The 27,994-nt window shown below is 37.3% G+C and overlaps 1 protein-coding gene across 15 annotated transcripts; it reads left to right on the forward strand.

Annotated features, from left to right (window-relative positions):
- The first annotated feature begins 104 nt into the window (after positions 1-104).
- Positions 105-27,989, forward strand: LOC105327367 (vinculin). Of its 15 annotated transcripts, XM_066085108.1 has the most exons (27): positions 105-320; positions 5,646-5,753; positions 9,105-9,276; positions 9,556-9,701; positions 10,339-10,507; positions 10,795-10,946; positions 11,059-11,131; positions 11,256-11,404; positions 11,588-11,780; positions 12,247-12,392; positions 12,476-12,568; positions 12,733-12,802; positions 12,973-13,124; positions 13,659-13,836; positions 14,334-14,531; positions 15,281-15,372; positions 15,696-15,801; positions 16,415-16,561; positions 17,954-17,998; positions 18,684-18,788; positions 19,985-20,112; positions 20,381-20,496; positions 22,105-22,167; positions 22,602-22,725; positions 23,086-23,176; positions 23,526-23,564; positions 26,431-27,989. In XM_066085108.1, exons 1-27 carry the CDS (start codon positions 264-266, stop codon positions 26,598-26,600), a joined length of 3,282 nt encoding a protein of 1,093 aa, XP_065941180.1. In that variant the 5' UTR covers positions 105-263; the 3' UTR covers positions 26,601-27,989. The 15 variants fall into 15 exon arrangements, with proteins under 15 accessions (XP_065941180.1, XP_065941195.1, XP_065941181.1 ...); XM_066085109.1 differs by lacking the exon at positions 23,526-23,564 and having other exon boundaries at positions 106-320; XM_066085111.1 differs by lacking the exon at positions 22,105-22,167 and having other exon boundaries at positions 106-320.
- Positions 27,990-27,994: the final 5 nt, after the last annotated feature.

The raw sequence follows: 27,994 nt of genomic DNA on the forward strand, positions 1-27,994 counted from the left end.
CAGAAAACTTTATATATGTTCCTAATTATATTTTAAGTATACAATACCATACAGAAAAAGAATTTTTAAACATATATTGAAGGCCGCTTGAATACGAAACTAAGTCTACGAAGTGAAAGTTACTTCTGGATTTTCCAGAGTTCGGCTGTCGAATACTTGTGATTTAATTATTGCGATCCGAGGGCAGGACGGAAGTGTTTAAGTGATAAGTTTTCAGGCTGCATTTGTAGCTGGTTGTGTTTCTGGACTCGGGATTATTCAAGATGCCTGTGTTCCACACAAAAACCATAGAAAGCATTCTGGAGCCAGTGGCACAGCAGGTAGGGAAAGTTGTCTGCCCCTTGTATTTACATCAGAATGAGATGTAGAAATTGTCAAGAAAACATTTATATCAAATTCACCTGGAATTAAATAAATCATGTAAAACAATTGTAAAGTCTTGGAAATAAAAAAAAAAATCATGTTATCATGGTTATTTTCCAGCTGTTAGAAAAGTTGCAAAAAACATTAATGACAATGCCAATCTGATTAAAATACAGATCTCTACATAAGCGCACAGCTCTCTGCGCTGTGCGCTTATGTAGAGATCTGTATTTTAATCAGATCGTGACAGTGCTACATTGTCATGATAATAAACATCTTTTCTTCTGAGTTCTCTATATTTTTGCACTTGAAAACAAAATTAAGTAGACAAATATATCGTGACAGCCCTCAATGCATAATGTCACAAACCACTTCATGTGCAAAGTACTTGTTGTCTAATTAAAACAATTAAAATTGTTGATATCCTCATTTATAAAATACTCCTCTTAAAATAATTAAGGTTTGTATTAAATGCAATAGAGAGTTCATAGATCAGTGAAAGAGACGAGAGAGTGAGAGAGAAAGGGAGAGAGAGATCCATCAAGTGATATATAGATTTCATAATAAATAAGAAGTGATACATATTATTTTGACCTATCACTATCTAACACATGATCACACAATCCACATAACCTATTATTACATAAATGTCAGATAAGCAGAGTTTTCCCACATAACACAGGTTTTTTTTATCCGACAAAGAAACCTGTAATATCTACGATCACTGATGCAGAAAGCCCTTCTCTTGCAACTGTTATGTTGCATTATGCTGTGTAAATTTTGGGTAATTTTGTAAATTATAACAATTGACAGATTTAAATGTGTGATTAGATTTAATATAGGGTATTACTTTAACAAAACAAAAAAGATGGGAGAGCAGAACATATGTGTAGACAGTGATAATTAGATACAGTTGATTTTGGGAAAAGGGAGGCTGAGTCACTTAGATGTCATTGTTATAAAAACTACAGCATGAGCTGTTGAATGGTCCATTAGCTGGGAGGGACATATTCTTGAAGATTGGCAAAATGATATTGACAAGGAAATGAACAAGTCATTCTGACAGATGGATGAGCGTATCGGTGATGGCTTTTGATGCCCTGCTACTTGTTGCCGTGGGGCTGTGCCAATTGCTCTGAGTGACTAACTTCTCATGAATGAGATCACAATTAAGATTCTGTGATTCCTTCCAATTGTTTTTGATAAAAGAGCGTTATTACATCCTCATGACGGGCATCAGCCTTCTCTTTACTGGAATAATGTTTGTTTGGCCCTACCACAGTGAGGATTTATCACCACACCAAGCAACATGTACACAATTCATGCTACTACCGTAGACAAAAAGTATACAATTATAGCAATATCTCATCAAAGCTTTATCAGTCAAAGATAAAAAAAAAACCCACCAACTATTAGACCAATTGCATTATTGGCATTAACCCCAGTCAGCTGGGGCTAAGCCTATCCTATGTGGAATAAAATCAATCACAAGTAAATGTTCCTTATTTTTGTTCTGTCAAAAAATTGTTAGAAAGTATTAATGGCCTATTATGAGAAGTGATCAGATTAATATTTGTTTGAGCAAGCAAAACTGACAGTTGGTCATCCTCTTACCTCTCCCTTTCTAAATCTCTATGGATGGGGGGGGGGGGGGTTTGGTTTATTGGTCAGTTTGACTAGACAGCTCATCTACATGTATAAGTAATCACAAACAAAAACCCAGTGCATCCAGCAGATAGTGAAAGCTAATCACGTAGTAGCTTGTTCTTGTCTGGAAATAATTTTATTGGAAGGAGGTTTTAGTTTACAAATTTATGTGCAGTCTTCTACAGAGCATGAAGCGTAAAAAGTTGACTAACTCACACCTGATGACATCTCATTTCTAAACAGGAATCGCATGATCTTACCTTGAAATGAGGGGGTGGGTGAAAAGGTCAAGGACAAATAAAAGCCAAAATAAAACTTTAACTGTCTTAGAACAGGTGTAGGATTTATAATGTCTTATTTATAACTACAAACGTACATGCAGTCATGGACTCATTGTTGAGCCAACGTAATTGGATTGATGTATAGTGAAGTACATGTTACAGCTTTTTTCAATTATTCACACTCATGCTAATAAGGAAGTGCTAAGTCATCACTCGGTAGCAACCTGTGGTACTAACACTCGGGGATGGTGATGGTATTGTAGTGGAGTACTTATATAAAACAGTTTATCAACATTCTTCCACATGCCGTCACTTTAAATTCCACACTCACAAGCCCCCTCTGTTCAGTTTGGTATCTAGACCTGCTGAATATTTCATGAACAGTATACCCCACTAAGAAAAGAAAAATGCGTCTTTATGCCCTGAACGCTGTAGCATGTGGAAGCTGAGTCAGTGCTCTATCTTCCTCTGTGGAGGGGGGTGAGATCTGATTGCTATAGTTTGTTAATGAATTAAGGGGTCACATTCCACTCGTTTGTGTAGTCTGACCTCATTAGACTTCCCACAGGAGTCTAACACCCAAAGTGATAATTAAAGCATCAAGATTTGGAAAAAAACAGCTACATGTACTTAGTATGATTCATACAGGCTCCCACATCTCTAGATCTTCCAGTAGTAATATTACACAGATGGTCAAATGTTTCCAGTGGAATGATCCAATGCTCTGAGGAATGTTGGCTCAGGAATCAGGATTGAATCTGATTCAACAGACTCTGACCAGTCATAAAGAAAAGGTCAAGGTCGTTTCTGCACTGTTGGCAGCTGTCTGTGCAGATTTTTATATGATATCAATTGTCTATCTATTTATGAGTATCTATAGATCTGTGCTCAGTTTGAATAATCTTGGGTCATTGATATACAGGGAGATACACATGTTTCTGTGGCATCGTAACCTCTATGTTGATAAAGCTGAATCAGGAGGGTTTGGGAATTTGAAATATTTTGATAGTTGTTTTTAAGTTTGGATTGCAACTGTTTGGAGATAGGATTGATGCCATGAGACAGTTGTGTATTCTGAGTGTAAGAACATGCTGTGTGTGATTCTGATTATGGGGGGGGGGGGGGATGTTGATAGCCCAGCTACAAGCCAAGTGTACAATGTGTAGGGAATGGGGGTGTGTGGTAGGGATGTGTACAGCACACACTCACAGATTTGGGGGAGGAGTCGGAGGGTGAGATGTGTGTATCTTAGTTTGGTACAGTAACACCCATTCAAGGGAAAGGTTTAGTATTTAGTAATTTTGTGTGGGGTTCGGGGGTAGGGGTGTAACTACAGATGAGAACACTACACTAAGCTAAGTGAACACAACACATCCAGTGTGGGGGAGTGAGGGGGTGGGATGTGTGCTAATCTGTTATAGAGCATTAGAAAACAGCTTAGTTTACTGTAAACCACACACTCAGGTGTAAGAGATATTGCTCTAGTGTGAACCACACAAATCAACCACACAGTCAGATTTGCTCGTGTATCGGGGGGAGGGGAGGTAAGCAGTAGGGAAGTAAGAGCAGAAGGATACAATGAAGCTTTGATAGTTTGCACTAAAAACCACAACATAACCGTTAACAGTTAACCAGATGTGCATTCACTGATAGGCTGAGGACTTGTAATAGATACATGTAGGATGTAGCTAAAATATTTCAGCTGAAAAGGGGTGTTGGATGGTGGTAGGGTGGATAGAAATAAGGGGAAGTGGGGGCGTCAACAGGAACATGGCCTGATATAGGGGGGTGTAGGAATCGGAAGCTGCTACAGGAGCTCACGCCACATGTTGATGACCCGCTGTGTTTACACCTGGAATCTCTCAGAGATCTCTGGTATTGTGTAGTTACAATGATTGTCATGTTCCTTGTGTTCCTGTCAGCATCACACAGTGTGTACACAACAGATGACGGAGACTGAAGGCAGAGAGAGAGATGGAGAGAGAGAGAGAGAGAGAGATTAGGAATTTTAAAACATGTAAAGGTGATTGAAGGCAGGAAGGGAAAGAGAGAAGAGAAATCAAAGTACTGATAGTACTGAAAAGTGGTAGCCTAGCTTGGTTTTAAAGGAAATTTACTTTACAAGTGCAAGCTTAGTTAGAAAGAATCGATTTGATTTTTCTCTAGACTGAGAGAGAGAGAGACAGACAGACAGAGAGGGGGAGACTGAGAGGGGGAGGGAGACAGAAAAAGAAAGAGTGATGTGGGATATGATGGAGACTGAAGGCAGGAGAGAGAGAGAGAGAGAGAGAGAGAGAGAGAGAGAGAGAGAGAGAGAGAGAGAGATGTGAATTTTAATGAAAACATAACTGAGAAGAGAGAATGAGAGATAGAAAGTGAAAAGTAAGCTTTGGGAGCTTTAGGTATTAACATTTCACTCTGTGATTGATCCAGTTAATCTGGTGATTTGGTGATTATCTTTTGAAGTGCCTGCCTTGATTTCTTAAGGAGAATCAGTGCATTGGGTGATTTATCTCCCTTTCATTAGGGATTAACATTAGTGGTAATTCTTGTAATCGGTCATATAACATCAGAAGGAGAGAATGAATACTGCTGACATGCCTAATCTGAAATTAAACGGAATTAACTTATTGAAAAGTAAAATCTGGGGAACTATTGGGAGAGCAACAATAATGTTACAGCAGTATCAATAGTGTTCTGAGTACAATAGCTAAGTGTTCATAAAAAAGTCTCTCAGGAAGCTTGTAACAATTATTGTTCAGTGGCTAGATGCCTCATCTATCAGATATGGTCCAAGTTTTTGTAATGCGTTTACATGTAATTTGCTGTGAATGCTGCAGTAATCAAAATCAAATCATGTTTATTTTTAAATTCAGACATTTGGTGACTTTATCAGGGAATGACAGTTAACTCAGTCATTACTAGCATTATATAAGCAGAGAATCTTCCTGCTCTGCAAACTAGTACAAGACAAATTGTTGGGTCCCTGGTATCCTGTTCATCTGCCATCTGTCTGTTCTATCAAACTCTCAATCCATATTTGTTTCATATCTGTTCCGTAACTTTTACAAGAAAAAGGAAAAATCAAAGGGATCCATACCTTTCAGAAAGATTGTCCGTGATCTAATGGTGCATTATGACCTTGTTCTGATATCAATGCAAAAAGGTCAAGGTTACATCATCATCAAAAACTGCTTGGGTTATTACTCCATCTAGTGCAAATGATATTGGTCCATCATGAACAGTTGTAATTCTAGTTGTATAACTATACAGTACAATGTATGAAGTTTTTCCTGTATCAATGTTTGTGAGATTTTACATAACCCTGTATCTAACTTTGTCTGTGTGTTTTAGGTGTCCAGACTGGTCATTCTCCATGAAGAGGCTGAGGATGGGAACGCCATGCCGGACCTGGCCCGCCCCGTACAGACGGTCAAACTGGCAGTCGACAACCTGGTCAAGGTCAGTCTCTCTTACAGCAGCACCTAGTATGGTAGTCATCATCATTTACCTGCTACTTTGTGTCGGGTTATCGTAATAGACAGGTCTCTCAGTAGGGTCATTTTTTACATAGTTAGTACGCTACATCATAATGCCTCATATCAGCCTCAGGTCAAAAACCCAGTTAATTTACAAGATTACCCCTCAAGATGTGCATCAAAGTCTTCAAAATTAATAAAAATTAATTTTGTATTTAAAAATATTTTTTAAAGCAATTAATATAAAACATTTATATATTGATTTAGAACATAAGGGTATGGTAGGTAAAAAAGTGAAATAAATATGAGATCTTTTGAGCAAATTTCAGTCTGTTGGTTAATACTGTGTAAAGGGAATTAAAATTTGTTACTGTTTCCTCTTATGTAGAAATAACATCACATTTCCTGATGTGCATGAGCAGTTTTCTGCAGAATTGATACCCTCAGAGTCTGTATAATATATTGAGATAAACTTGTCTCTTACAATTTTGATTGTTGAGAAGGGGGGGTGGGGGGTTCCAGTAACACAAATCTTCTGTAGCCTGCAGATATGGTGCAGGTGATGATATCTGAGTAATATTGATACTGCATTGGTCTGCATACATAATTACATTGTTCCTTTGTTTGATGTTAATCACTCAGAGACATCGATGACTAATGCATCACTTAAAGGCGGAGGTCAGACCTGTAAAGTTAGGGGGAATCATGTCTGTGAGGAAGGGGCATTGTTTGGGGTGTATGTGTGTGTGTTTGATGGGAGGGATTATTAAAGCAGTGTAGAATATACACATGTAAAAATACTGTATACATCCCCCCCCACCCCCGATATATTTGCCCCTTTTCAGCAGGTGATTTTAAAACTGGGCGATTTTCAATGTCTCATATTATATCTCTTTAAACTCAACTGTGTCTGGGTGAATTCAAGACAGGGCGAAATTGTTTGCAAGTGTAGAAGGACGAAAATTACACGGGTCGAAATAACACTGTATACATTTACTGTACATATTAATGATGAAGAGTATGATCAGTGTATGAATGAAATTCCACCTCAGCAGGGAGGGGTGATGGGGTTTTGATAAAATGTGTGAGCAGATAGGGCTAGTCATATAAGATGTTCTCAGTTGTAGTGGGCACTGGGAGGGAGGTAGAGGGGAATTAATGATTTCATCACAATCAACCAGGGTTTGTAACACTAACTGAGAGGATGAAGGAGTTAGAAAGAGAAATGGGTTTGTGAGCAGTATACAATTCTGCCTGATGATGATTAATTAAAGAGAAAGCAAACAAATGAGATATTTAGAGCATTTATACTTGTTTTAGTCATCAATTCACAGTTGTGGAGGTTGGGGTATAGAAAGCCTAAGTCCTCAAAATATACTGGTAGTGTATATTAACACACATTCCAAACTCTGGGAGTTTTTAAGTAAAGCATGCTATGCTATATTTAGGTTCTGTACTGTATTTAGGTTTTTCTGAGTACTTGAGATTTGTTTTAACATTCCATTGATCTATAAGTGGACTGATTGAATGACTTCCGTCCTGATGCGGGGGTTCTTCCTGGCTTTCTGTCCTGGTCCTGGTATTGTTTGCTGTGTTGACAAAGATTCAAATTCTAAAACAAACGTAAGAAGGTGGCTCTCACAAACAGCCCTCTTACCACCACGGACCTATTAGTGGGATTTCTTAAAAATAATGTATATGTAAATAAATTTCCTTGTTTGCTATATTTGGTGGTTTTATGAGTAGGAAGTTTATGTAATGTTAAGGGACCTCTAAATTTTGTCCTGTTTTGTAATTTAAAAACACAGAGTTTGTATTATCCCTAAACATGCTAAATAAGATCTAAAATTACTTCAAGGGAAATGTTTAAATGAGACAACACTATAATCTGTTGTTGAATTTTATAATTTCTATGAAATTAAATAAATTTAAAATGTGCTTTCTGGATCTCACAGATATTGAAGAATGACTTATTCAAAAGGCACTTGTGTAAATAAATGACAGGGATGAGGACATAGATTTGGGTGTACCAAAAGCATTTTTTCATATTTTGAGAGAAAAAAATCACAGTCATAAAAAAATGTAAATTCATGGTCATTCTTATTGAAGTGACAGGTATATTCAAGGTCATTCTGAAAGCTTAAAGCTGACATGAATTCATAAAAGCATTTGGTTGCCATATTATTTTCGATCGCTCCTCTACTGCCACTGGGGTATATATATCGGTTGAGAAAGTTACGGTCGGTTGCTTTCCGATCGAGGCATTCACGTTGCACAGACTTCAAAATGCATGAACTACACATTGTAGTAAAATGTAGTAATAAAGAAAACAACAATCAATGAAATACAAAATATATTTATTCTTTGAAAGGATTTCCAAGTTATCCGTATCATTTTGCACAGACTGTGCTGCCTTACTTCGCATGCACAACGAACATGTGTGTCGTTCATACAGAGTGCATAACGTCTGCATCTTCTTGAAAACCCTGGCAACACTACATCCAACACAGTAGCTAAATGATAGTAAATCCAAGAAAGTAACAACGTTTCCATCCGAAATTCCTGAATGCGGTGAAGCATGAATAGTATTCTCTGCCTTATATAGGGGGTGTGTAGCGATGATATGGCGGTAGTCGGAGAAAAAAGGGAAATAATGCGTATTTATGAATTCATGTCAGCTTTAAGGTCAAATGATTAGTTTTGATTCAATTTCCTTTCTCCCAACAGAATATATTGACATTGAAAGCTACCTCAAACAATTCTAACATCAGTTTATTGTGTCTTTATTGTGTCTTCACCTTTTGTGAAAGAGAAAACATGTTTTTGATTTTTATATGTAAAAAAAATTAGTCTAAACTAATTAATGTGAGGATAATGTAAAACCAAACCAAATTCTCCAGCAATGGCATGTTTGTCGGGTACATATTCAGGGTTTTAGATGATGCAAATGGATCGATAGTGTAATATGACTTTTGGTCTTTATATTGTAAATATAGCTGATGTCAGTGTACATGATACATATGGGGAAGACTGAGGGCTATTCAGATAAAATCAACCAAAAGATACATTTAAGTGAATTTCAAACCATATGTATTCATGTTTGATTCATGGGTTAGGTCCCTTTCTGGGTAGGAGGTGGTAAAGTGTTCCATAGCTGAGTTTCTTTTCAAGATATATTAAGGAAAGGGTTTAAACATTGTGAGTTTGAAGGTATGGTTGACTTTTTTTGGTATTGAAGGTGAGATAAAATAAACATGTAGTTTGTTTTGATGTATATTTGCATTACTTTGATGTGTACTTTGGTTGTTTACCTTTATTGAATATAATTGTACAGGTTGGATATGACACAATTAACAGCAGTGAGGACCAGATTCTTAAGCAGGATATGCCCCCCGCCCTCAATCGTGTGGAGGAGGCGTCCCTGCTGCTCCTCCAGGCCTCGGAGATGTTGAGGGCAGACCCTTACTCCGCCCCCGCCAGGAAGAAGCTCATTGAGGGCTCCAGAGGTAAGTGTACCATCTGTCAACATCTACTTGTATCTTTATTGTCTCCCAATTATAATTTCTCAAAGTATATGGAGATAAATGTTCTGCCTCTCAGCATCTCTATGTTTATCCCCCCCCCATTACATTTCCCTGTTAAGGCTGTGTTTAAGTTTAGCTGATTCCTTCCATATTGAATTTTTTAAATGAAATTTATAAAGTCATTGGTCATTTAAGTCAAGAGGGTTCCCTATATTCGTGTAGTCTGTGTCTGTTACTATGATTGTTGTGTTTGTTTTGTAGGCATCCTCCAAGGGACCTCCTCCCTGTTGTTGGCCTTTGATGAGTCTGAGGTCAGGAAGATCATCCGTGTGTGTAAGAATGTGCTGGAGTACCTGGCCATTACAGAGGTGGTGGAGAGGATGGAAGATCTGGTCACCTATGTCAGGGTAAGAGTGATGGAAGATCTAGTCACCTATGTCAGGGTAAGAGTGATGGAAGATCTGGTCACCTATGTCAGGGTAAGAGTGATGAAAGATCTAGTCACCTATGTCAGGGTAAGAGTGATGGAAGATCTAGTCACCTATGTCAGGGTAAGAGTGATGGAAGATCTGGTCACCTATGTCAGGGTAAGAGTGATGAAAGATCTAGTCACCTATGTCAGGGTAAGAGTGATGGAAGATCTGGTCACCTATGTCAGGGTAAGAGTGATGAAAGATCTAGTCACCTATGTCAGGGTAAGAGTGATGGAAGATCTAGTCACCTATGTCAGGGTAAGAGTGATCATCTTCTACCATGGCAAGGCAGATTTGATCCTATATCTAGGTCATATTGTAGATTTGATCCTATTTCTAGGTCATATTGTAGATTTGATCCTATTTCTAGGTCATATTGTAGATTTGATCCTATTTCTAGGTCAAATTGTTGATTTGATCCTATTTCTAGATCATATTGTAGATTTTCTCCTATGTCTAGGTCAAATCGTAGATCTAATCCTATGTTAAGTCATAAAGCACATTTGAATCCATGTCGTGGTCAGTTGGTAAGTTACATCCCATGTCAACTTGCCCTTTATCTGTTTTTCAGAACCTGACCCCAGTACTGACCCGCATGACAAAGGAAGTGGACGCAAGGGAGAAGGAGCTGACCCACCAGGTTCACCGGGAGATGCTGGTCCGGTCCCTGGAACAGGTGAAAAACCTCACACCTGTACTGATCAGTGGCATTAAGACCTTCATCACGGTCAAGGACTCAGGTGAGTGTCACTCAGACAAGGTCTCAGGTAAGACTCGGTGTGGTCAGTAACTCAGACGGAACTCAGGTGTTGGAGAAGTGAGTCACGATTGGAATGATAATCAGTGGTCAATCACTCAAAGAGTGATTCAGGTGAGAGTTCAAGCGTTTACTCAGACAAGAAGTAAGGAAAGCTTTCGACTAATTAATTACTCAAACTAAATGACAATCATTTGTTAGTATCTTAATTTTGTTAAAATCATAAGTTTGTTGACTATGATAATAGTCTCTATGCTTTATTATATACAGGTAAGAACCCCCAGGACACTCAGGCCAACAGAGATTACCTGGTGAGGAAGATGTCGGATGAAATCCATGAGATAATCCGTGTGCTACAGCTGACAACGTACGACGAGGAGGAATGGGACGCTGATGACATCACCGTCATGAAGAAGGCCCAGGTCTGTACCGCAACGTGAGATCTCGCGTTATTTAGAATGTGTAGAATGTTCATTTACATGTACATTAAGTGTCATCTTTAATAACCTGCACTATTTTTTTTTCTGGTTACAGAGTGGTATTGAACAGAAGATGAAGCAGGCCACTGATTGGCTACAAGATCCAGCCGCTCTGATTGGTAGTTTGGGTAGGTCAAAGTTCAAGATTTGCTTTTGAAACTAAACTACATTTAATTTACATTTTATAAAGGATTATTATCATACAACATTCTTATTAATGTTGATAGTTCATGTGCAGTGATTTTATTGTAGGAGATAAAGCCCTTCACCAGGTGTTGGACGATGCCAGGAAGATCGCAGAAAGATGTACCAACCCAGCCGACCGGGATCAAATCCTAAAGACAGTGGGAGACATTGAGTCTATGGTGGATGCCCTGTGTGAGCTGAGACAACTTGGAAAGGTTCGTAAAGACAAAACTTGTCAACCTTACATTGTGTTGCAAATAATTTTGCATGCTGTTTGTAAAGGTTCATCTCTTCACTCCATGTCATCAATACTTTCTGATACTGTGTTCTACAGCTTGATAGGGATTATAATTTATCATTACATGAGTGATAAGATGGTATTTTCCTTCACATGACAGGGGGATTCCCCACAAGCCATGTCCTTGGCCCGAGAAATCCAGAAGAAGCTGGGAGATCTCCAGAACATGACCAATGTAGCCATTGCCAACACGGAGCGGAGTGGGATCCGTCGCCCTGCTCCCACAGTGGACGGCAAAGTAGAACAGGCCCGGACATGGCTGGCCAACCCTGGGATGGACGACAAAGGACTAGGTCAGAGCCCCTGATTGGCTGTCTGTTAAAGAACCATATAAATAGCTACCAAATTTATAGCTACCAATTTATTAGTTAGTAGATCAATACCAACCAATATTATAGGTACCAAATTGATACCTTTCAAATATAAAAGAGTATAAACAAGGTTGAGGTAATATTCATTTTTTCAACCTCAACCCCTGCCCGAGTTTAAGATTGGTGGCTACTGTATTATATATATTTCTTTTAGATATATTTTTGTATCTTTGATCACCAGAATAGGCTGATTTGTTGTCAAAAATATTTATAACATTATAACAGATATTAACTGTTAAATTATCTTGAAGTTATTGAAGATTATTGAAATGTTTACAAATGAACACAAGAGCAGCATGTTCCACAGTATCTGAGTCCTATTCACCTTGCTTGTGTACTTGAGTTTCTGAGTTCCTTAGTTCTACTTTTGCTTGTGTACCTACTACAGGTGAGCAGGCCACTCGTCTGGTCGTGTCGGAGGGGAGGAAGATCGCCAACTCTTGTCCCGAGCCCATGAGGAAGGAACTATTACGTTTGTGTGACGAGACTGAGATACTGACCAATCAGCTGGCAGATCTCATTAGGAATGGGCAGGTAATGGTGAACATCATCCAATCAGCTGCCATGTATTACGACTCTTTGGGACTCATTTCTTATGTTGGCTATTGTGATTTTAGGGAAATTCGCCTCAAGCCCGAGCCATAGCCAATCATTTGTCAGAGAAGCTGTTCCAGTTGAAAAATAAAATCAAAGAGGCCCTCATTAACCAGGTATATATCTCACTGAAGAGTTCCTATAAATCAGTCTATTGATTACCAGTACTGATATTAATGATATCAGTTCATTTATCATCATTGATCATAAAAAGTGTTTTTCATAGGGAAAAACCTGTATTGTTGGTACACAATAGATAATTAGGCGACTTATTTTGTAGGTGGCTGAGGATTTCATCGACATCTCTACTCCTCTTAAACATCTCAGTGAGGCATCCATTGTTCCTATCGGTAAGTGTGTTTATCACTTATTTTGTGTTTCATCCTCTATGAGTTACATATATTTTCATTTACTGTAGTAGTGTATAATGTTTTCTTGATAAAATTTGTTGTAAACAGCAATGTTGTATTATGTAAATATTTGTGATTTCTGGCAATAATTACCGCCCTTTGTATAACAGGTACTCCAGGTAGAGACCAGAACTTTGCAGAAAAATCTCAGAATTTTGAGGGACATGCAAATAAACTTGCTGACACAGCAAAAATGGTGGCCACTGCTGGAGGATGTCGCAACAAGAAAACGGTCGAGGAGATCTTCAAAACCTCGGCTCAGGTGAGATTTACATCATACAGAACTCTGAGGAGGCTTTAACTGAGACCATATTTCAAAATTGTTTGTCCACCCTCCCCTGACAGAAGTAAAAAAAGTAGAGTACCCAACTCAGCCTGAATAACCAATGTTTAGAAACGGAGTTGGGTGAGGGCAAACAACTTTTAAAAGGTGGTCTCAAAGGGTGGACAATTCTGTTGAGAAACTGTTTTAAGTGGAAATATGATTAGTCCTACAGTGATAAGATGGAATGTAACACTTAGTCTAGATAAGATATATGAAGCTTCATTGAGAAATATTTCAAGTTCATGTAGATAAATGAGAAGCAATGTACTTGAAAGTTACCTGGTATATGAAAATGAAGTACCAGGTAATCAATCACTACTAGTTCATATTTTGTCATGAATTGAGCTTAAGCAGGAAAAATTGTGTCGTTATTTTCTTGGTTGATTTCTTTCTTATAGAATCTTAGATTTACTATACCATCATTCTCCTAAGACTTTGTTTCATTGACCTTCACTATTTCTCCCTCCCTAGGTGGATGACCTGACCCCCCAGGTAACCACGGCAGCCAAGATTGTGTTCCAGGACCCCGGGAACCAGGCCGCCCAGGAGCACTTTGACCTGATGAAGAAGCGCTGGATGGACAACATGGAGAGACTGCGGGGACTGGTGGACGAGGCGGTCGACTCATCGGCCCTCATCAAGGCCGAGGGTGGGTTTCATTATTAGACTCAGTGCCCATATTGTAGCCTATCGTATATACCTCTATCCTGCCCTAATCAGGGCCGAGGGTGGGTAAAGTCAAAGATTAAGTGCCCATAGTGAAGCAAACAAGATAAACCCCTCCCCCTTCCTAGTTTCTCATCAAGGCTGAGGGTGGGTGTAACCAGTCAGGGCACATACGGTAATGTAGTGAACAAAATGTGACCACATTATACAGTATATGGTCAGGGCTTCAGATACTATTTTTCTCTACCCCTGTTCCCCAAAGGGGGACATTGTTATTAACTAAAGCTGAAGATCAATGAAGCCATTATATCTGTCCAGCCATAAATGTAGTACTTTTAATTTTGGTACGATCTCCACAAAAAAACAGCTGAAACAAACACCTTTATTGTGACGATCTCTGTATAAACTGACAGGACAAAATAGCAAACTGTCAGAGTGTTATGTGTCCTAAGATTTGGTGACACTTTGTGTGTATTACAGAGGAGGGGATTATGCGGGACACAGAGAGAGTGGAGGATGCCATACAGATGAAGGATCCCCCTCGTATTGGGGCCCATGCCTCTAACATCGCGCGGCGGGCAAACCGCGTCCTGCAGGTGGCACAACAGGAGGCGGAGAACAGCGAGGACCCTAAATACGTGGACCATGTCAACCAGGCAGCCTCTAATCTACGCGCAAGTAAGGAGTTACCTCCCCATCATTATCGCTAAACTAGACTAGTCAGTTAGGCAGCATTTGATACATGATAAAGTGTTGATGATCGAAATGTAAAATTTGAAAGCTTTTATTCTGTTCTGTCATGGTGATCAGATTTTGCAAACTTATACTGTATCAAGGGCTGTTTTAAAAATAAGGGATTGATTAATTTTACATAATATTTATTTAAATTTACTAAATTGATTTGTATCTGCACAGATTTTATAGGTGTGGTAGAATGTAGGTATCAGTTTAATTCACTCTTTATTCTGCTTGCTAACAACTTGCAATGATTCTATTGATAACAATTTGTTAACTATAAAGGAAATCAGAACTATTGTTGTTATCTTTTGATATGTTTACAATCAAAGAACACTGAGTAATTGTTAACATTTAATATTAAAGACTCTTGCTAACTGTAAAATTCTGTCATCATAAACAAGAATGGCCGATTACGGTACTAAGGTTTACTAAACAGCTGTTTTGAAAAACTGTTATCCAAATTATTGTTTATAGTTTTTGTCTCTATCATTATAAGAAAAGAGAGTACCAGTACCGGAATATTATTTCTGTGCTATATAAACTATAAAGTCAATCAGCAAACAAGTACTAACTAGTATATGCGATGACTTGTACATTTACCAGTAGTCAGTCTATAGTTATACACTGGTGCCTAAGTGACTTATAGAACTGTAGCCCGGTACTAACTGTCTGTTCTCTGTTGATTCCAGCCATTGCCCCAATGGTACAAGGAGCCAAAGGAGTCTCCATGAATCCAGCAGACACAAACGCCCAGCAGAACTGGAGGAAAGCCAATCAAACTGTACGTAACATTCCATCATACCCAATCAGAGTGTACCTAACATTTATTGTTCTGTCTCATCCAATCAGAGTACATGTGTAATATTTTGAATCTCGTAAACATCAACATTAAATCTATACTGGAATAATACGTAACTACTTACATTTAATTTTTTAACCTGTAAAGTCATAATTTATCTCTGCATTTGTAAAAACTGAACTCAAAATGATTTGAATGGCTTCCCAAACATTAAATTATGTATCTGTATTAACTGTGGTAAAAACTGTCCAGTTTTTTCTAAAACTTATAAACATACTTTTAACAGCTGTTGTTTTGTTGTGTAGCTGATCGATGCTGTACGTGATGTGAGGGGAGCGGTTACCGTGGATGCTGGAGTTGACCAGTTTCCCCCACCCCCTCCCCCAGACCTGTCCGAACTCAAAATATCAGGTATGTCTGCAATCATTGCTTATAGTGTAGATAAACCAATGTTATATACAAGTTTGATATGGTAGGCTTCTGACTATAATGGTACAGTTATTTACAATATTGGCATGTAGATCTACATTCGTATTAGGATCCTTTCAAATATTCAATACATGTATTAGGTGTATGGGATGTATATTACCTGTACTGTAATTCATCTTGGAGTTGTAGGTAAATTATATTTATAATAGATTGAATATGTGTAGTTTATATGAATTTTTTATATAGATGTATGTACACTGTATTATGAAATTATATGTATACATATTTAAAAAAAGAATTTATACATTAGATTATATTACTTTGTATATTGTATGTCTTGTAAAATATTGTAGTTTTAACATTCTTAGATACTATTCTTTGTCATACATTGTGTATCATAATAATCCTAGAAATGCCATACAAAATCCTTCAAGATTACATCTTTTTATGAAATTGTCAGAAAACACTTTAACCGAATCAGTAGAGCTCCATGTTTCCATTGTTATAACGACCTCTTGCTTTGTAGAAACGAGTAACTAGCTGCGCTTTAGACACCAGTAACTGTTGTAACCCTATTGTTGACTTTTTTACGTAGACTTGTACGGCCCCCCTCGGTGGGAGCCGATCACCCCCAGCCGAGCCCGGCCTCAGGCTGCGCCTGTCCCGGTCAGTCCGCGACCCCCCAGGGCTCCAGTCTTCTCCCCCCACAGTGACCCCCACTTTAGAAATGTGAACACTAGAGGTAGATGGCTTCCCAGCATGCCGTTCTGTGCTCGATGGATTGGAGTGTTCTCCCGCCTCTAAAAATCAATGCATGATCATTCGGTTTACAAGATAAAATAGCGATAGGGAATTTCCGATAAACAGATATTAACTTCTTTTATAGTTAAACTAATTAATGGCCAGAGGCTTACAAAATAAGAGATGAGCAATGTATTCCTCCAAAGCATTCCGAAACATTTTTGGAAGTTCCTACTTTGTGAGTGGTTCTGATAGAGATAAATACGACACAATTCTAAGTGATATTGTTAACATCATTAGATAACATACACTTATTTCATATTGCCCTTTAATAATGAAATAAAAACAGATCTGGAATATTAGTTTCCATTCCTATCAAGATGTATTCAGATATATGCTACATTAGTATCACCATACCTTTTAGAGTGGACAAAAAAACCCAACTTGAAAAATGTTGATACTCGATATTCTATGCATAGTACCGGGTAATTTATATTCTAGATTGCAGCTCAATTAGGCATGTGTAGCAGCATATGTTCGGATCCTCTTTGAGGATTTAGAGAAATATTTGCCCAATTTTTCTGTCACTGTCTGTTTTTTGATGTGAGACCTTGTGTGTGTTTGTGGGGTATTGTTAGATGTACCTTGTGTCTGTATGTATGTATGTTGTTGTACATGTGTATCTGAGTGTGTTGTTGTGTGCCCATTGTGTGTTAGTGGGCTATTGTTAGATCTACTGATGTTGTGTTTTACAGACAGTGAGCCTGAGCCCCCAGAGGAAACTCCCCCTGCATGTAAGACTGAGCACCGTGTTATACCACCCTATTACCACACTCCTCCCACTAACACATCAGCTGTGGTTTATGTTAAACGATTAGGAACTGTTCTTTATGTCTTATCAATTAAGTTTGCTCTGATCTTATAACATGACAACACTTTATAGTTTTTTGAATGGAGAGCAATGTGAAAAGTTTTGATCACAGGAAGGTAAAACTTGAATTTGTGAGACATTGTTGACTTTTTCCAGGTAGTTCGGAGTAATTACTTAAGTGCTGTTACTGATTTACAAATTTTGCTGATGAAACAATTGATGAATAAACCACAGTTAATTTAAGTAACCACATACTGTAGATTTTATCCGGAGAATTTGTCCCATTTTTGCACCCCTGTATTCGGTTGTCTGTGCACTGTGTATAGAGTGGGCACTAACACCTGTTTTATGAGATATTCTGATGTTTTATCCTAACTGTTCTAACACAGGTTTTAGTTTGTTGATATATTATAGCACATTTTATACAAATACCACTTATTGTATCTCTGTGACGTCTTCGCTCATCAATCGTCCAATCATCAATCTCATCTCATCATCTTGTTGTTTATTTACCGTCTCTAGTGCCGGACCAGTTCGCTGACGGACCTATCATGTACCAGCCCCAAGGTATTGCCCCGTAATAAATACAGCTTTTGCCTCTGATTGGCCGAATCTATCAACAGATTTCAGTTTTTTTTGTATTCTGGACTTGTGTTTTTATTTTTGTTCATTTTCTAAAGAAAGCTTCAATTTTTACAGGCTGGATTCAATTAGCGTTATACTAAACCTGTTTTACTTTTCATCTGTCTTTCGTTTCATTTATTTTCTTTTTTATCATTTCATTTTTTTTTTCATTTTCAATTTATTTTTTTTGTCATATCTTTGGTTCATTTTTCTTACGTTAATTTTTGTTCATAGATTATTTCAATGTTTGTACTTTGAGATGAAACGTTTTATACTCTCCTGTTTATTTCTGGCTGATCAGTGTGTTTTTGGTTATACATGGACATGCTATTCCTCATCATGCTGCTTAACTCAGGATTTTATCATAAAGCTTATTGTATTGCATCAGCATCAAAAATAGCATTGAAAAATGCTGGACATATGTAAACAGTCATATATATATCCTGGCTTTTGTCACTATAAAGCATAAATATACCATTCCTGGTAGAAATATTGTCAGTTAAATGTTAGAGATATTGACTTTAGCTTAGATTTGTATTATATGTATTTTATATTGTGTATTGCTTTATGCATATGGTCATTAATATACATATATTCTTTGTACTGATTGGAGAGTTTTAATTTTCAGCGACCCTACATCAGGACCCCCTATACCAGGGACAGTCCTGTGCTCCGTTGGTGCCCCCACCCCCCGTACCCCCGCCCCCACAGGAGTACGGGTTCTATGGCAGAGGTGCTGTACTAAGCGTGCATTATTAACCCTGCCTTCTTGTGCATTGTTTATATTTTATGTTTCAGTGTGTCACTTTGCCTTATGTTTAGTTATCTATCGCCCCAATGCTCATTTCTTTTGGTTTTTTAAAGTTTAATTTATTGGCTCATTTTACCATCTGATGACTGTTATGTTGATTATACTTTGATAGATATTTTTTTTTTCCCTTTTCCCTCCTTATTTCAAGGTTTGATTTTGTTGTAAAATCATAAAAATGAAAAGATTCACTCCAAAAAAATGGAAAAAGTAAAATACTAGTAATCTTTCTTACCTTTTCATTTGAAACATTGGATACTAGAGAAGTTTTATATTGAGATAATTACTTAATATTAAAAATCTTGGTCTAAAGAAAGATGTAATGAAAGATAACAGGATGGAGAGAAAGAATAACCCAGTGTTCTGATAGATACATCTGTACAGTAGAGTTAATCTTCTTGTAGATCACTGTCTGCACTCGGTAACATTACCAACAGTTTCTCTATCTTTCTTTCTCTCTCTCCTAGCCGTTATATGACAATCCACAGTGCTAAAGTAACTGTCCGTTTTGATTGGTATGTTGGATGTTGTCTTTTCACTAGTTATAGAGTAGGAGACCCCAGATTGTGTGGATTACTGATGATATAAAAGACAAATAATCTGGAGAAGGAAGTCTGACTCTCAGACAATGGGTCTACTCCACAGTCGGGGTCAACAAGGCATGGCAGTCTGACCTCACTTTCGTTTCCAGATCTCCTGTTTGACCTCTGACCTTCATGGTTCACCCTGAACTAACCTTTTATCTCCACAGATCTCCTGGACAACCGCATCAACAATCATATTTTATTTTAGATCTTGAAATGATAAATCACATTAACATCACCATTCTTTTGCATGTCAGCATCACTCATGAATTTTATTTACATTGAGAATTAAGAATGTGTAACGTTTGAAGAATAAACATGTATCTAAACATTTCTTTTATAAATGAAGTATTGGTGTATTTGAACATGTATTTTGACTCATATAGATATGGCATATACATTTTTCAAATTTAATTTAATCAGTTTATTACAGAGAATGATTAAGATATACTCTTTAGTTGTATACTGCAATGCTTGAGTAGCTGCCACCCAATGTTATTTATGGTCACATCTCACTGTTATTGTTGGTGTTTACAGATGGTGGAGCTCCACCCAGACCTCCACTCCCCAATGACAATGCCACACCCCCCAGACCCCCACCCCCAGAGACGGACGATGAGGATGAGGCAGCCTTCCCAACCCCCCAGGCGAACCAGCCAATCATGGTAAGTTACCGGGGTTGTCTGTGACAGTAGTCAAGTCAACCTTTCTGCTGATTTGCAATTGGACCACGTGTAATTAAACACAAACTATTTTGATTTCTTATTAATGTAACTCTATATATCAGATAGGCTTTAAATATATTTCAAAATCAGGAGAATAAAACTGACTTCACTGAATTGAATTTGAATTAATGTTTATCAAAAAACTACCGGTAGTTTTTTGGCTTTATTAAAAATTTTGCATGGTTGTATATGGATTTATTCTTTGCAGATGGCAGCCCATGCTCTCCACATGGAGGCCAAGCAGTGGTCCAGTAAGGACAATGACATCATTGCTGCTGCCAAAAAAATGGCCTTACTGATGGCCAAGCTCAGTCAGCTAGTCAGGTCAGTACAGGGGTCAGGCTAATGTCAGGTCAGTACGGGGGTTACTGAATACAGAGGTCAGGCTAATGTCAGGACAGTAAGGGGGTTACTGAATACAGAGGTCAGGCTAATGTCAGGACAGTACGGGGGTTACTGAATACAGAGGTCAGGCTAATGTCAGGTCAGTACAGGGGTTACTGAATACAGAGGTCAGGCTAATGTCAGGACAGTAAGGGGGTTACTGAATACATAGGTCAGGCTAATGTCAGGACAGTACAGGGGTTACTGAATACAGAGGTCAGGCTAATGTCAGGACAGTAAGGGGGTTACTGAAAACAGAGGTCAGGCTAATGTCAGGTCAGTACGGGGGTCACTGAATACAGAGGTCAGGCTAATGTCAGGTCAGTACGGGGGTTACTGAATACAGAGGTTAGGCTAATGTCAGGTCAGTACAGGGGTTACTGAATACAGAGGTCAGGCTAATGTCAGGTCAGTATTGGGGTTACTGAATACAGAGGTCAGGCTAATGTCAGGTCAGTACGGGGGTCACTGAATACAGAGGTCAGGCTAATGTCAGGTCAGTGCAGGGGTTACTGAATACAGAGGTCAGGCTAATGTCAGCTAGGACAATAGCAATCGCAACTTCTCGGATCTTTCCGGAAGGCTTGGAAAAGCACCTTGAATGTATTACATAGGCATCCATAACAGCCCCCCTTTTTAAAAAAAACTTGATATAAATACAATACATTTTACGATCTGTTGAGATGTAAGCTAGACTTCATTAAAGTCAATGAAATACCCTTAAACATATCCGAAAAGCAACACAAATAGCTGTCTAGCCGATACTCATTTTAATGGGAAGCGACTCCATATTGTATAAAATTTTAATATCAGGTAATGTAAATACATTCAAGGTGTTTTTACGAGCCTGCCAGAAAGGCCCGAGAAGTTGCAGTTGGGACAATAGTTATAGAGATCAGGCTAATGTCAGGGAAATAACCATGTTACTAAATATAGATATAATGACCATATTAATGTCAGTGTTAATGTTGTTCTTAATATACCAATAGGAGTCAGAAAAATGAATATTCATGTTTAAACTCAGTTTGAATAAAAATAAAGTGCTACAGATTAACTTAAATATTAGTTCATTGTTGCAAAATAAAAAAAAAACATTGTTGAAACAGAAAATTTTTAAAACTAAGTCAAGACCAATTGGAATCAAAATTATACAGGCAGGTTCCCCTATGTTTTTGTGTATGCCTAAGTAATACACAAAAATGTACAATACATCATAATACATTGCTTTTCCAGTTATTGGAAAGGTATGAGATGTTGATTTGGGGTTAGAATATCACCAAAAAAAATACCCGGTACACATGCTTGAAGTAAATATCAGGAAAATAGTTGAAATTCAGCATCTCAGCCCAGTGTCCCTAAATCATTGCTTAGTTATTGAACTCACATTATGTTTATTCAAATTAGATTCGATGTGAATTTGATAAACTGATATTTGCTCAAAGGATTATTCATGTAATTTGCTGTGACTCTAATAAACTGAGATAACAGTGTTCATTCATTGAACAAGAATTATGAAATAATGTATTTATTTGGATCACGACTGGACAGGATTCCGTTCGATTTCAAGGGCCTCAACTCAGTGCTGGGTCTGAAGGAATCGCCCATACTTGGGTATATATAATGTCTTCTGCGCAGGCCTCTCTGGAAAATCTTCCACCAACGAGATTTGCCTAACAATTTCTTGGTCTAATTTTAATGAAAGCAGTTGCTTTTTGCATGTTCACTGCCTTATTTTCTCATATAACAATTATTCAAACAACTCATTTTCATTTTTTCATCTTTTTTTCAAGCATCCAGCTGCTTTACTACAAGATTTACAACCAATGCTTGATATTAACTATAACAGAATAAGATCAATTTTATTTTGTCATTTATTTCCAAATCATTTTTCGAAAGTTTTATTTAGTCATCAATGTAACAGTGTTTGATTGGTACATGAATTGTGAAGGTTTTGAGATTTTCCCTCTTGGTATGTATAAAATCAGCTTTGTTTTGTGTCATCTATTTTTGAGCGGGTTTTCATGAACATTTCCTTATTCTTAAAGAGGAGAGGGAGGAAGTAAGAAGGACCTTATCGCTACGGCTAAATCCATCGCAGAGTCCTCAGAGGAAGTGACACGACTGGCCAAGAAACTGGCCGCGGAATGTACGGACAAACAGATGAGGAAGGTCAGACTCCATCATTGTCTTGTCAGCTGTAGAATATGTGCTTCATTGAAATCTGATGAAATTGGATTCTGATTAACATGCTCTGTTTTCTTCACTTAGAGTTTGAAAACATACTCCTGTTGATTATTGATCACAGTGGTGTGACTGGAAAGTTAGACTCCACTGTTGTCATGTCAAATGGAGAAAAATTAATCCAAAGAATATTAAGAAACTGTAGCTTCACATGCATTGTGTTTGTCAACCAAGTCTTTGAAAAGATAATAATGTAGAGTGATACAGAAATCTATGAGATTTCAGTGGAGAAAATTGATGTTTTTGATGTTTTCTTTAGAAGTATAACAATTTTCACTCTGGTTGTAGAATCTCTTACAAGTGTGTGAGCGGATCCCAACCATTGGCACACAGCTGAAGATCCTGTCTACAGTCAAGGCCACCATGTTAGGAGCCCAGGGTAGGTCACTGGGTCAAGGTCAAATATCTTTACGCTTCACAAAAATTTGTTAATGTACATGAACATCAATGATTTTATAATACTTCAAAATGGAATGTTACAACTTCCTTGATATAGTTACATAGAATGTTGAAAATGTTTTACAATGAGTGATGTCTTGCATAGTCAAATCTTCATCAGGTTAAGGTCAGTTATTTCAGCTTTCACCCAAACTTTGTAGTCTTACTTGTTAATGTACAGAAACAATGATTTCATAATGCTTTAAAATGGAAATTTAAAATTAGCTTACCGGGGATAAGATGAACGTGCACAGTTGACAATGTCTGATGATGAGTGATATTTTATGTAGAGCCTATACCAGCCCCAGACGGCAGCGAGATAGAGTGTGGTAAAGAATTTGTAGGCATGAAGCCCCGCCCCCTCATTAACATGTCTGACTCTGTGTTTTGTGTGTGTAATAGGCACAGAAAGAAAAAAATCTAGATCCACCAATGCATTGTGTTATTGGAACAGAATAAGTCTACCGTAGTTACTAACATGGAATGAGTTCAATATTTCAAACACAGTGTTGTTTGAAGTCCCATTGAGAATGTTTGAGTTGGAGATGTCACTATCACTGCCTTGGGGTGGCAATATTTTGCCCAAAGCTTAGCTTTGTCATTTTTTAAGCCCTAAATATTAGGTGTATAAAGCCAGGGTTTTACAATTTCACCCAATATACACTATGTAAAGTTGTCCTAAATGATACATAAGGCAGATGTTAAGAACTTAGTCTTGCCTACTTTACTTATCTAACATCGTAAGGGGATTAAGGGAGACAAGGATTAACAAGCTGTAACAAAAGCTCAGTCACCCATGATAGATGTATATGCACCTTGGTATGGAATTGCATCTATAGGAGAAAAGAAACGGTTACAAAATTAAAATTTATATAGGCATATATTTGAGATAGTTGCTAAGTTCCTATAGATTTCATCTGTGAGATGTAAAAACAGATATTGATATCATACTATTATTTGAAATATTCTTTAAGTCTTTCATCAAAATGTGTTGTTTTCTGAGCTCTATAACTATCATATTATTGAAATCGTTATTTTTATCCGTGAGAAAATCCTATCAAAGCATGCCTACATTGTTTCAATAAGCTGACTTCTCTCTCTCTCCATACACTTGGAAACTTTTATACCTACCTGGTATATCAAAATTAACCATATACCGCTATCATATATGTATATCTGATTAATCTATTTGGCTAGCTCTGTATAGCAATTCTTTGGGTACTAAACTATGTAAGAAAATTTGTTTATATGGACAATTATTGTTATGCATGTGCTGGTACACTTTGTTTATGACTGTAAATATGTGTATTCTGGCTGTGTACTCTGAGACAGGTGGTTCAATCAGCAAGAGGTGTGTACCCCCAATCATGACAGTACAAGACTATAGCCTTCTTATATCTACCAGACATGACAGTACAAGACTATAGCCTTCTTATATCTACCAGACATGACAGTACAAGACTATAGCCTTCTTATATCTACCAGCATGTTTCCTGTAGTCACATTAAGCAAATCTTCAAACATCTCATAGAATATGACAAAATGTGCTCAACCTTACCAAACTTTTTTTTTTTTTAATAAAGATTGGTTTTAGATACAATAATGACCGTTGCTATGTCCTCAAAACTCATTTCAAGTTGTGACAGAACAATCATTTGCTTGTCATTTTTACTTTTATATGCACTGTTTTTTGTGCTGTGTGCTGTTGTGTGCTTGCTAATCTTGCTTTGTGTTCATCTAACTGATCTTGCATTTTGGCTTTTTTTTTCTTTTTGTGCATTTTCTTGGATTCCATGGAAACAGAATCTAGTAAGTGCTGTTTGATCTTCCCCCTCATTAATCAGTTACACAGTGTAGACGACCATCAATTCTCTCCTGTAATGTAGACTCAAAGCAGGGTTTGGCTCATTTCTAGAATCAATGTACTGTATACATAAAAATGAAGATAAAATTTTGCATATCTTTTCAAACCATAGGTTGATTTTATGGAATTTTAAATTAAAAAAAAACAAATTTGCAATCCAAACAAAGTTTCCTCTGCACCAACATTTCTGTATTTGTAGTAGGCTCACAAACTTGCCTTCAATCATTCCCCTGAATGTAGATACTGTTTGAAGAAAACTGCAAGTACTTACCGTAATTATAATAAGCAAAATTTACTAATTTATTTGGAGAAGCATGAACAGACTATTTCTTATAACTGGTCATGGAATGAGATCAAACCCTGACATTTTCTGACATTTTCAGCTATATTTACTCAGTTATCTCCTCTTGTTTTTAAAGGAATTCCATCCTTATTTTCTGGAAACTATTTTATGCCAAGTAGTCTTTGAGTCTTCTTTTTTCTATAAGTTACATATGTACTGTAGATTCCCTATTTTATGTGAGTACCTTATTCCGCAGTTTTGTATCAAATGGCGAGACAGTAAAGGTCGTAAGTACCAAATTTTTGTTAAAATTTCATGTGGTTTTAGAACTGTCCAAAATAATAAAAGCAAGATTTTAAAATTTGCGAGGGATGTTTCTCATGATTTTATATGGATTTTATATGGATTCATTGTATATAATTTGGAATCTACAGCACATTTTTCTCTTTACATACACCAAAGATTGAAATGAAGTAGTCATTAGTCATTACAGCTCAGTTCTTAGGAGCCTGTGGTACTGATGTACTCATCCCATGCAAGAAGATTCCCGGTTCAAAGTCACATTGATCGGATGATAATGTAGCTCCTAAACCATTCTCTGTAGTCCCTCAAAAGAATCATCAAAGTTAAACATATTTACAAATTTGCAGCTGTAAAAAAAATTTCTATCTGTATGCATAAATCTGTAAATACATCATAGGTTGGTTATTTCTTATTTATGTCAATTATTTCAAATCTGGTGCAAAGTGAAAAGATTTATGCATCAACAAGCCATTGCCTCGTCCCAGGGTTCTGAGCAAATGTACTGACCCTGCATTGTCATAAAAAATTATACAGAAACTGTGTGGTTAGACACAATAGCACTGTTTACCCTCATTACCCAAAAAGTCTTCCAATAGCTTTAGATTATAGCAGTACTTAACTATTAGATTGAAAGTAAAATCATTATGTTACATATAAAGACAGGAAAGACAGACAAAGTAGAGGACACTAAGCCTCTAAAACAATGTGGTATCTGTTTGTAACAGTGCATTGTGGGTATTTGTAGGTTCTAAAGAGGACCAGGAAGCGACGGAGATGTTGGTGGGAAATGCCCAGAACCTGATGCAGGCCGTCAAAGAGACGGTGCGAGCGGCAGAGGCAGCCTCCATCAAAATCCGCGTGGATTCTGGCTACACAATCCGCTGGCTCAGACGCAGACCCTGGTACACCTCGTGAGTCGGATGTCTCTAGGATCTTCTATTACCCAGGACCGGAACACCCCGGGGACGAGTTGAGGGGGTCCGGTAGTGTGTATCGCGTATATATACCTAGGTGTAACATGTGACTGACATATCTATTGTTTTATGTAGCATGGGCCTGGGACTCTGTTATAAGGCTCCCAGGGGTTGATTCGCATTCAGTCTTTATAAATTTTCAGTTATTTCTATCAATTTTATTTCGGCTATTTAACGGATATGATCCTGAAGGATGAACTGTATTCTTCAGAATTGAGTAGTGATATGAAGCAACAGATCTGTGATTGTTTTGTTTCTATTCATCATTTTTATTAATGTTGATTTCTGTATGCATAGCTGAGTGATATCTATTTTTTGTTGTTCTTATTTTTGCATTATTAGACATATTTATAGCTATTTCTATTTTTACTTTTAACAAAAACTTGCTTAGATGTGGAAAAGACTGTATTACTACCAGTTAATTGAACAAATTGGAAGAGTGAAGTCTCTGATAGAATCTGAGTAAGTTAAAATTCAGTAACCTTGAAAGGTAAAGGTCACTGATGCGGGCCGGGTTGCCGGTCTGACAGCAATGGTGCTAACTTGTCTCTGATGTGGTGTGTGTGTTATTTATGTCAAGATTTTTTTTGGAATTAATGCTTAGTGCTTTTTTATACAAACTTAGATAGCCAAACATTTTCACAATGTTTTTTCACTTACAAGAGTTCTGACAATGTGCCTTTTTATCAAAGATTGTTGACAATCTGTCATTGATGAGATGAGAAGTGATCGATGTTGTGTGAAGTTTTATAAACATTTAGCTTTGTTTCAATTTACCAAAATCTGCATTTTGTTATAAACACACATCAACTATTCTGTAAATTAAAACTCTGTATATTAACTGTCAACATGTGATCTATGAATGTACTAGCTAACGACAGAGTACATGTAACTTCCAAGGAATGTTTGTGTCGGTATTCAGGAATTCTCTGAAATTCTAGGATTTCTGTGTAATTATGATGGTTATCAAGGGACAGAACTCTGTTTTCGTTAGCACTTGCAATAAATGGCAGTAAATAAATAAATGAGGTGTGTGAAGTCACTGAAAGCATTGCCGTGTCAGAGGTGGAATCTGCCAAATTTTTTTGTTGTAAAAGATTATTTATATGATTGTATGCAGAGATTTAAGTAATATTGAGAGAAAATTACGGATTTTGTACGACTTTTGAATTTATATTCGTACTTAAATAGTGCAATGTATTGTTAGATAGAATTCAAAAGTATTTAATGCAGTATATGATTTATACATCACATACATGTATATAGTGCAATTTAGCCCAAAACTGTATTATGACTTGTAAACTGCTGAATAAATGCACTGAGAACATCATTGTT

This window comes from Magallana gigas, chromosome 5 (genome assembly GCF_963853765.1).
Source record: "Magallana gigas chromosome 5, xbMagGiga1.1, whole genome shotgun sequence".
In the NCBI taxonomy this organism is placed as follows: Eukaryota; Metazoa; Mollusca; class Bivalvia; order Ostreida; family Ostreidae; genus Magallana; species Magallana gigas.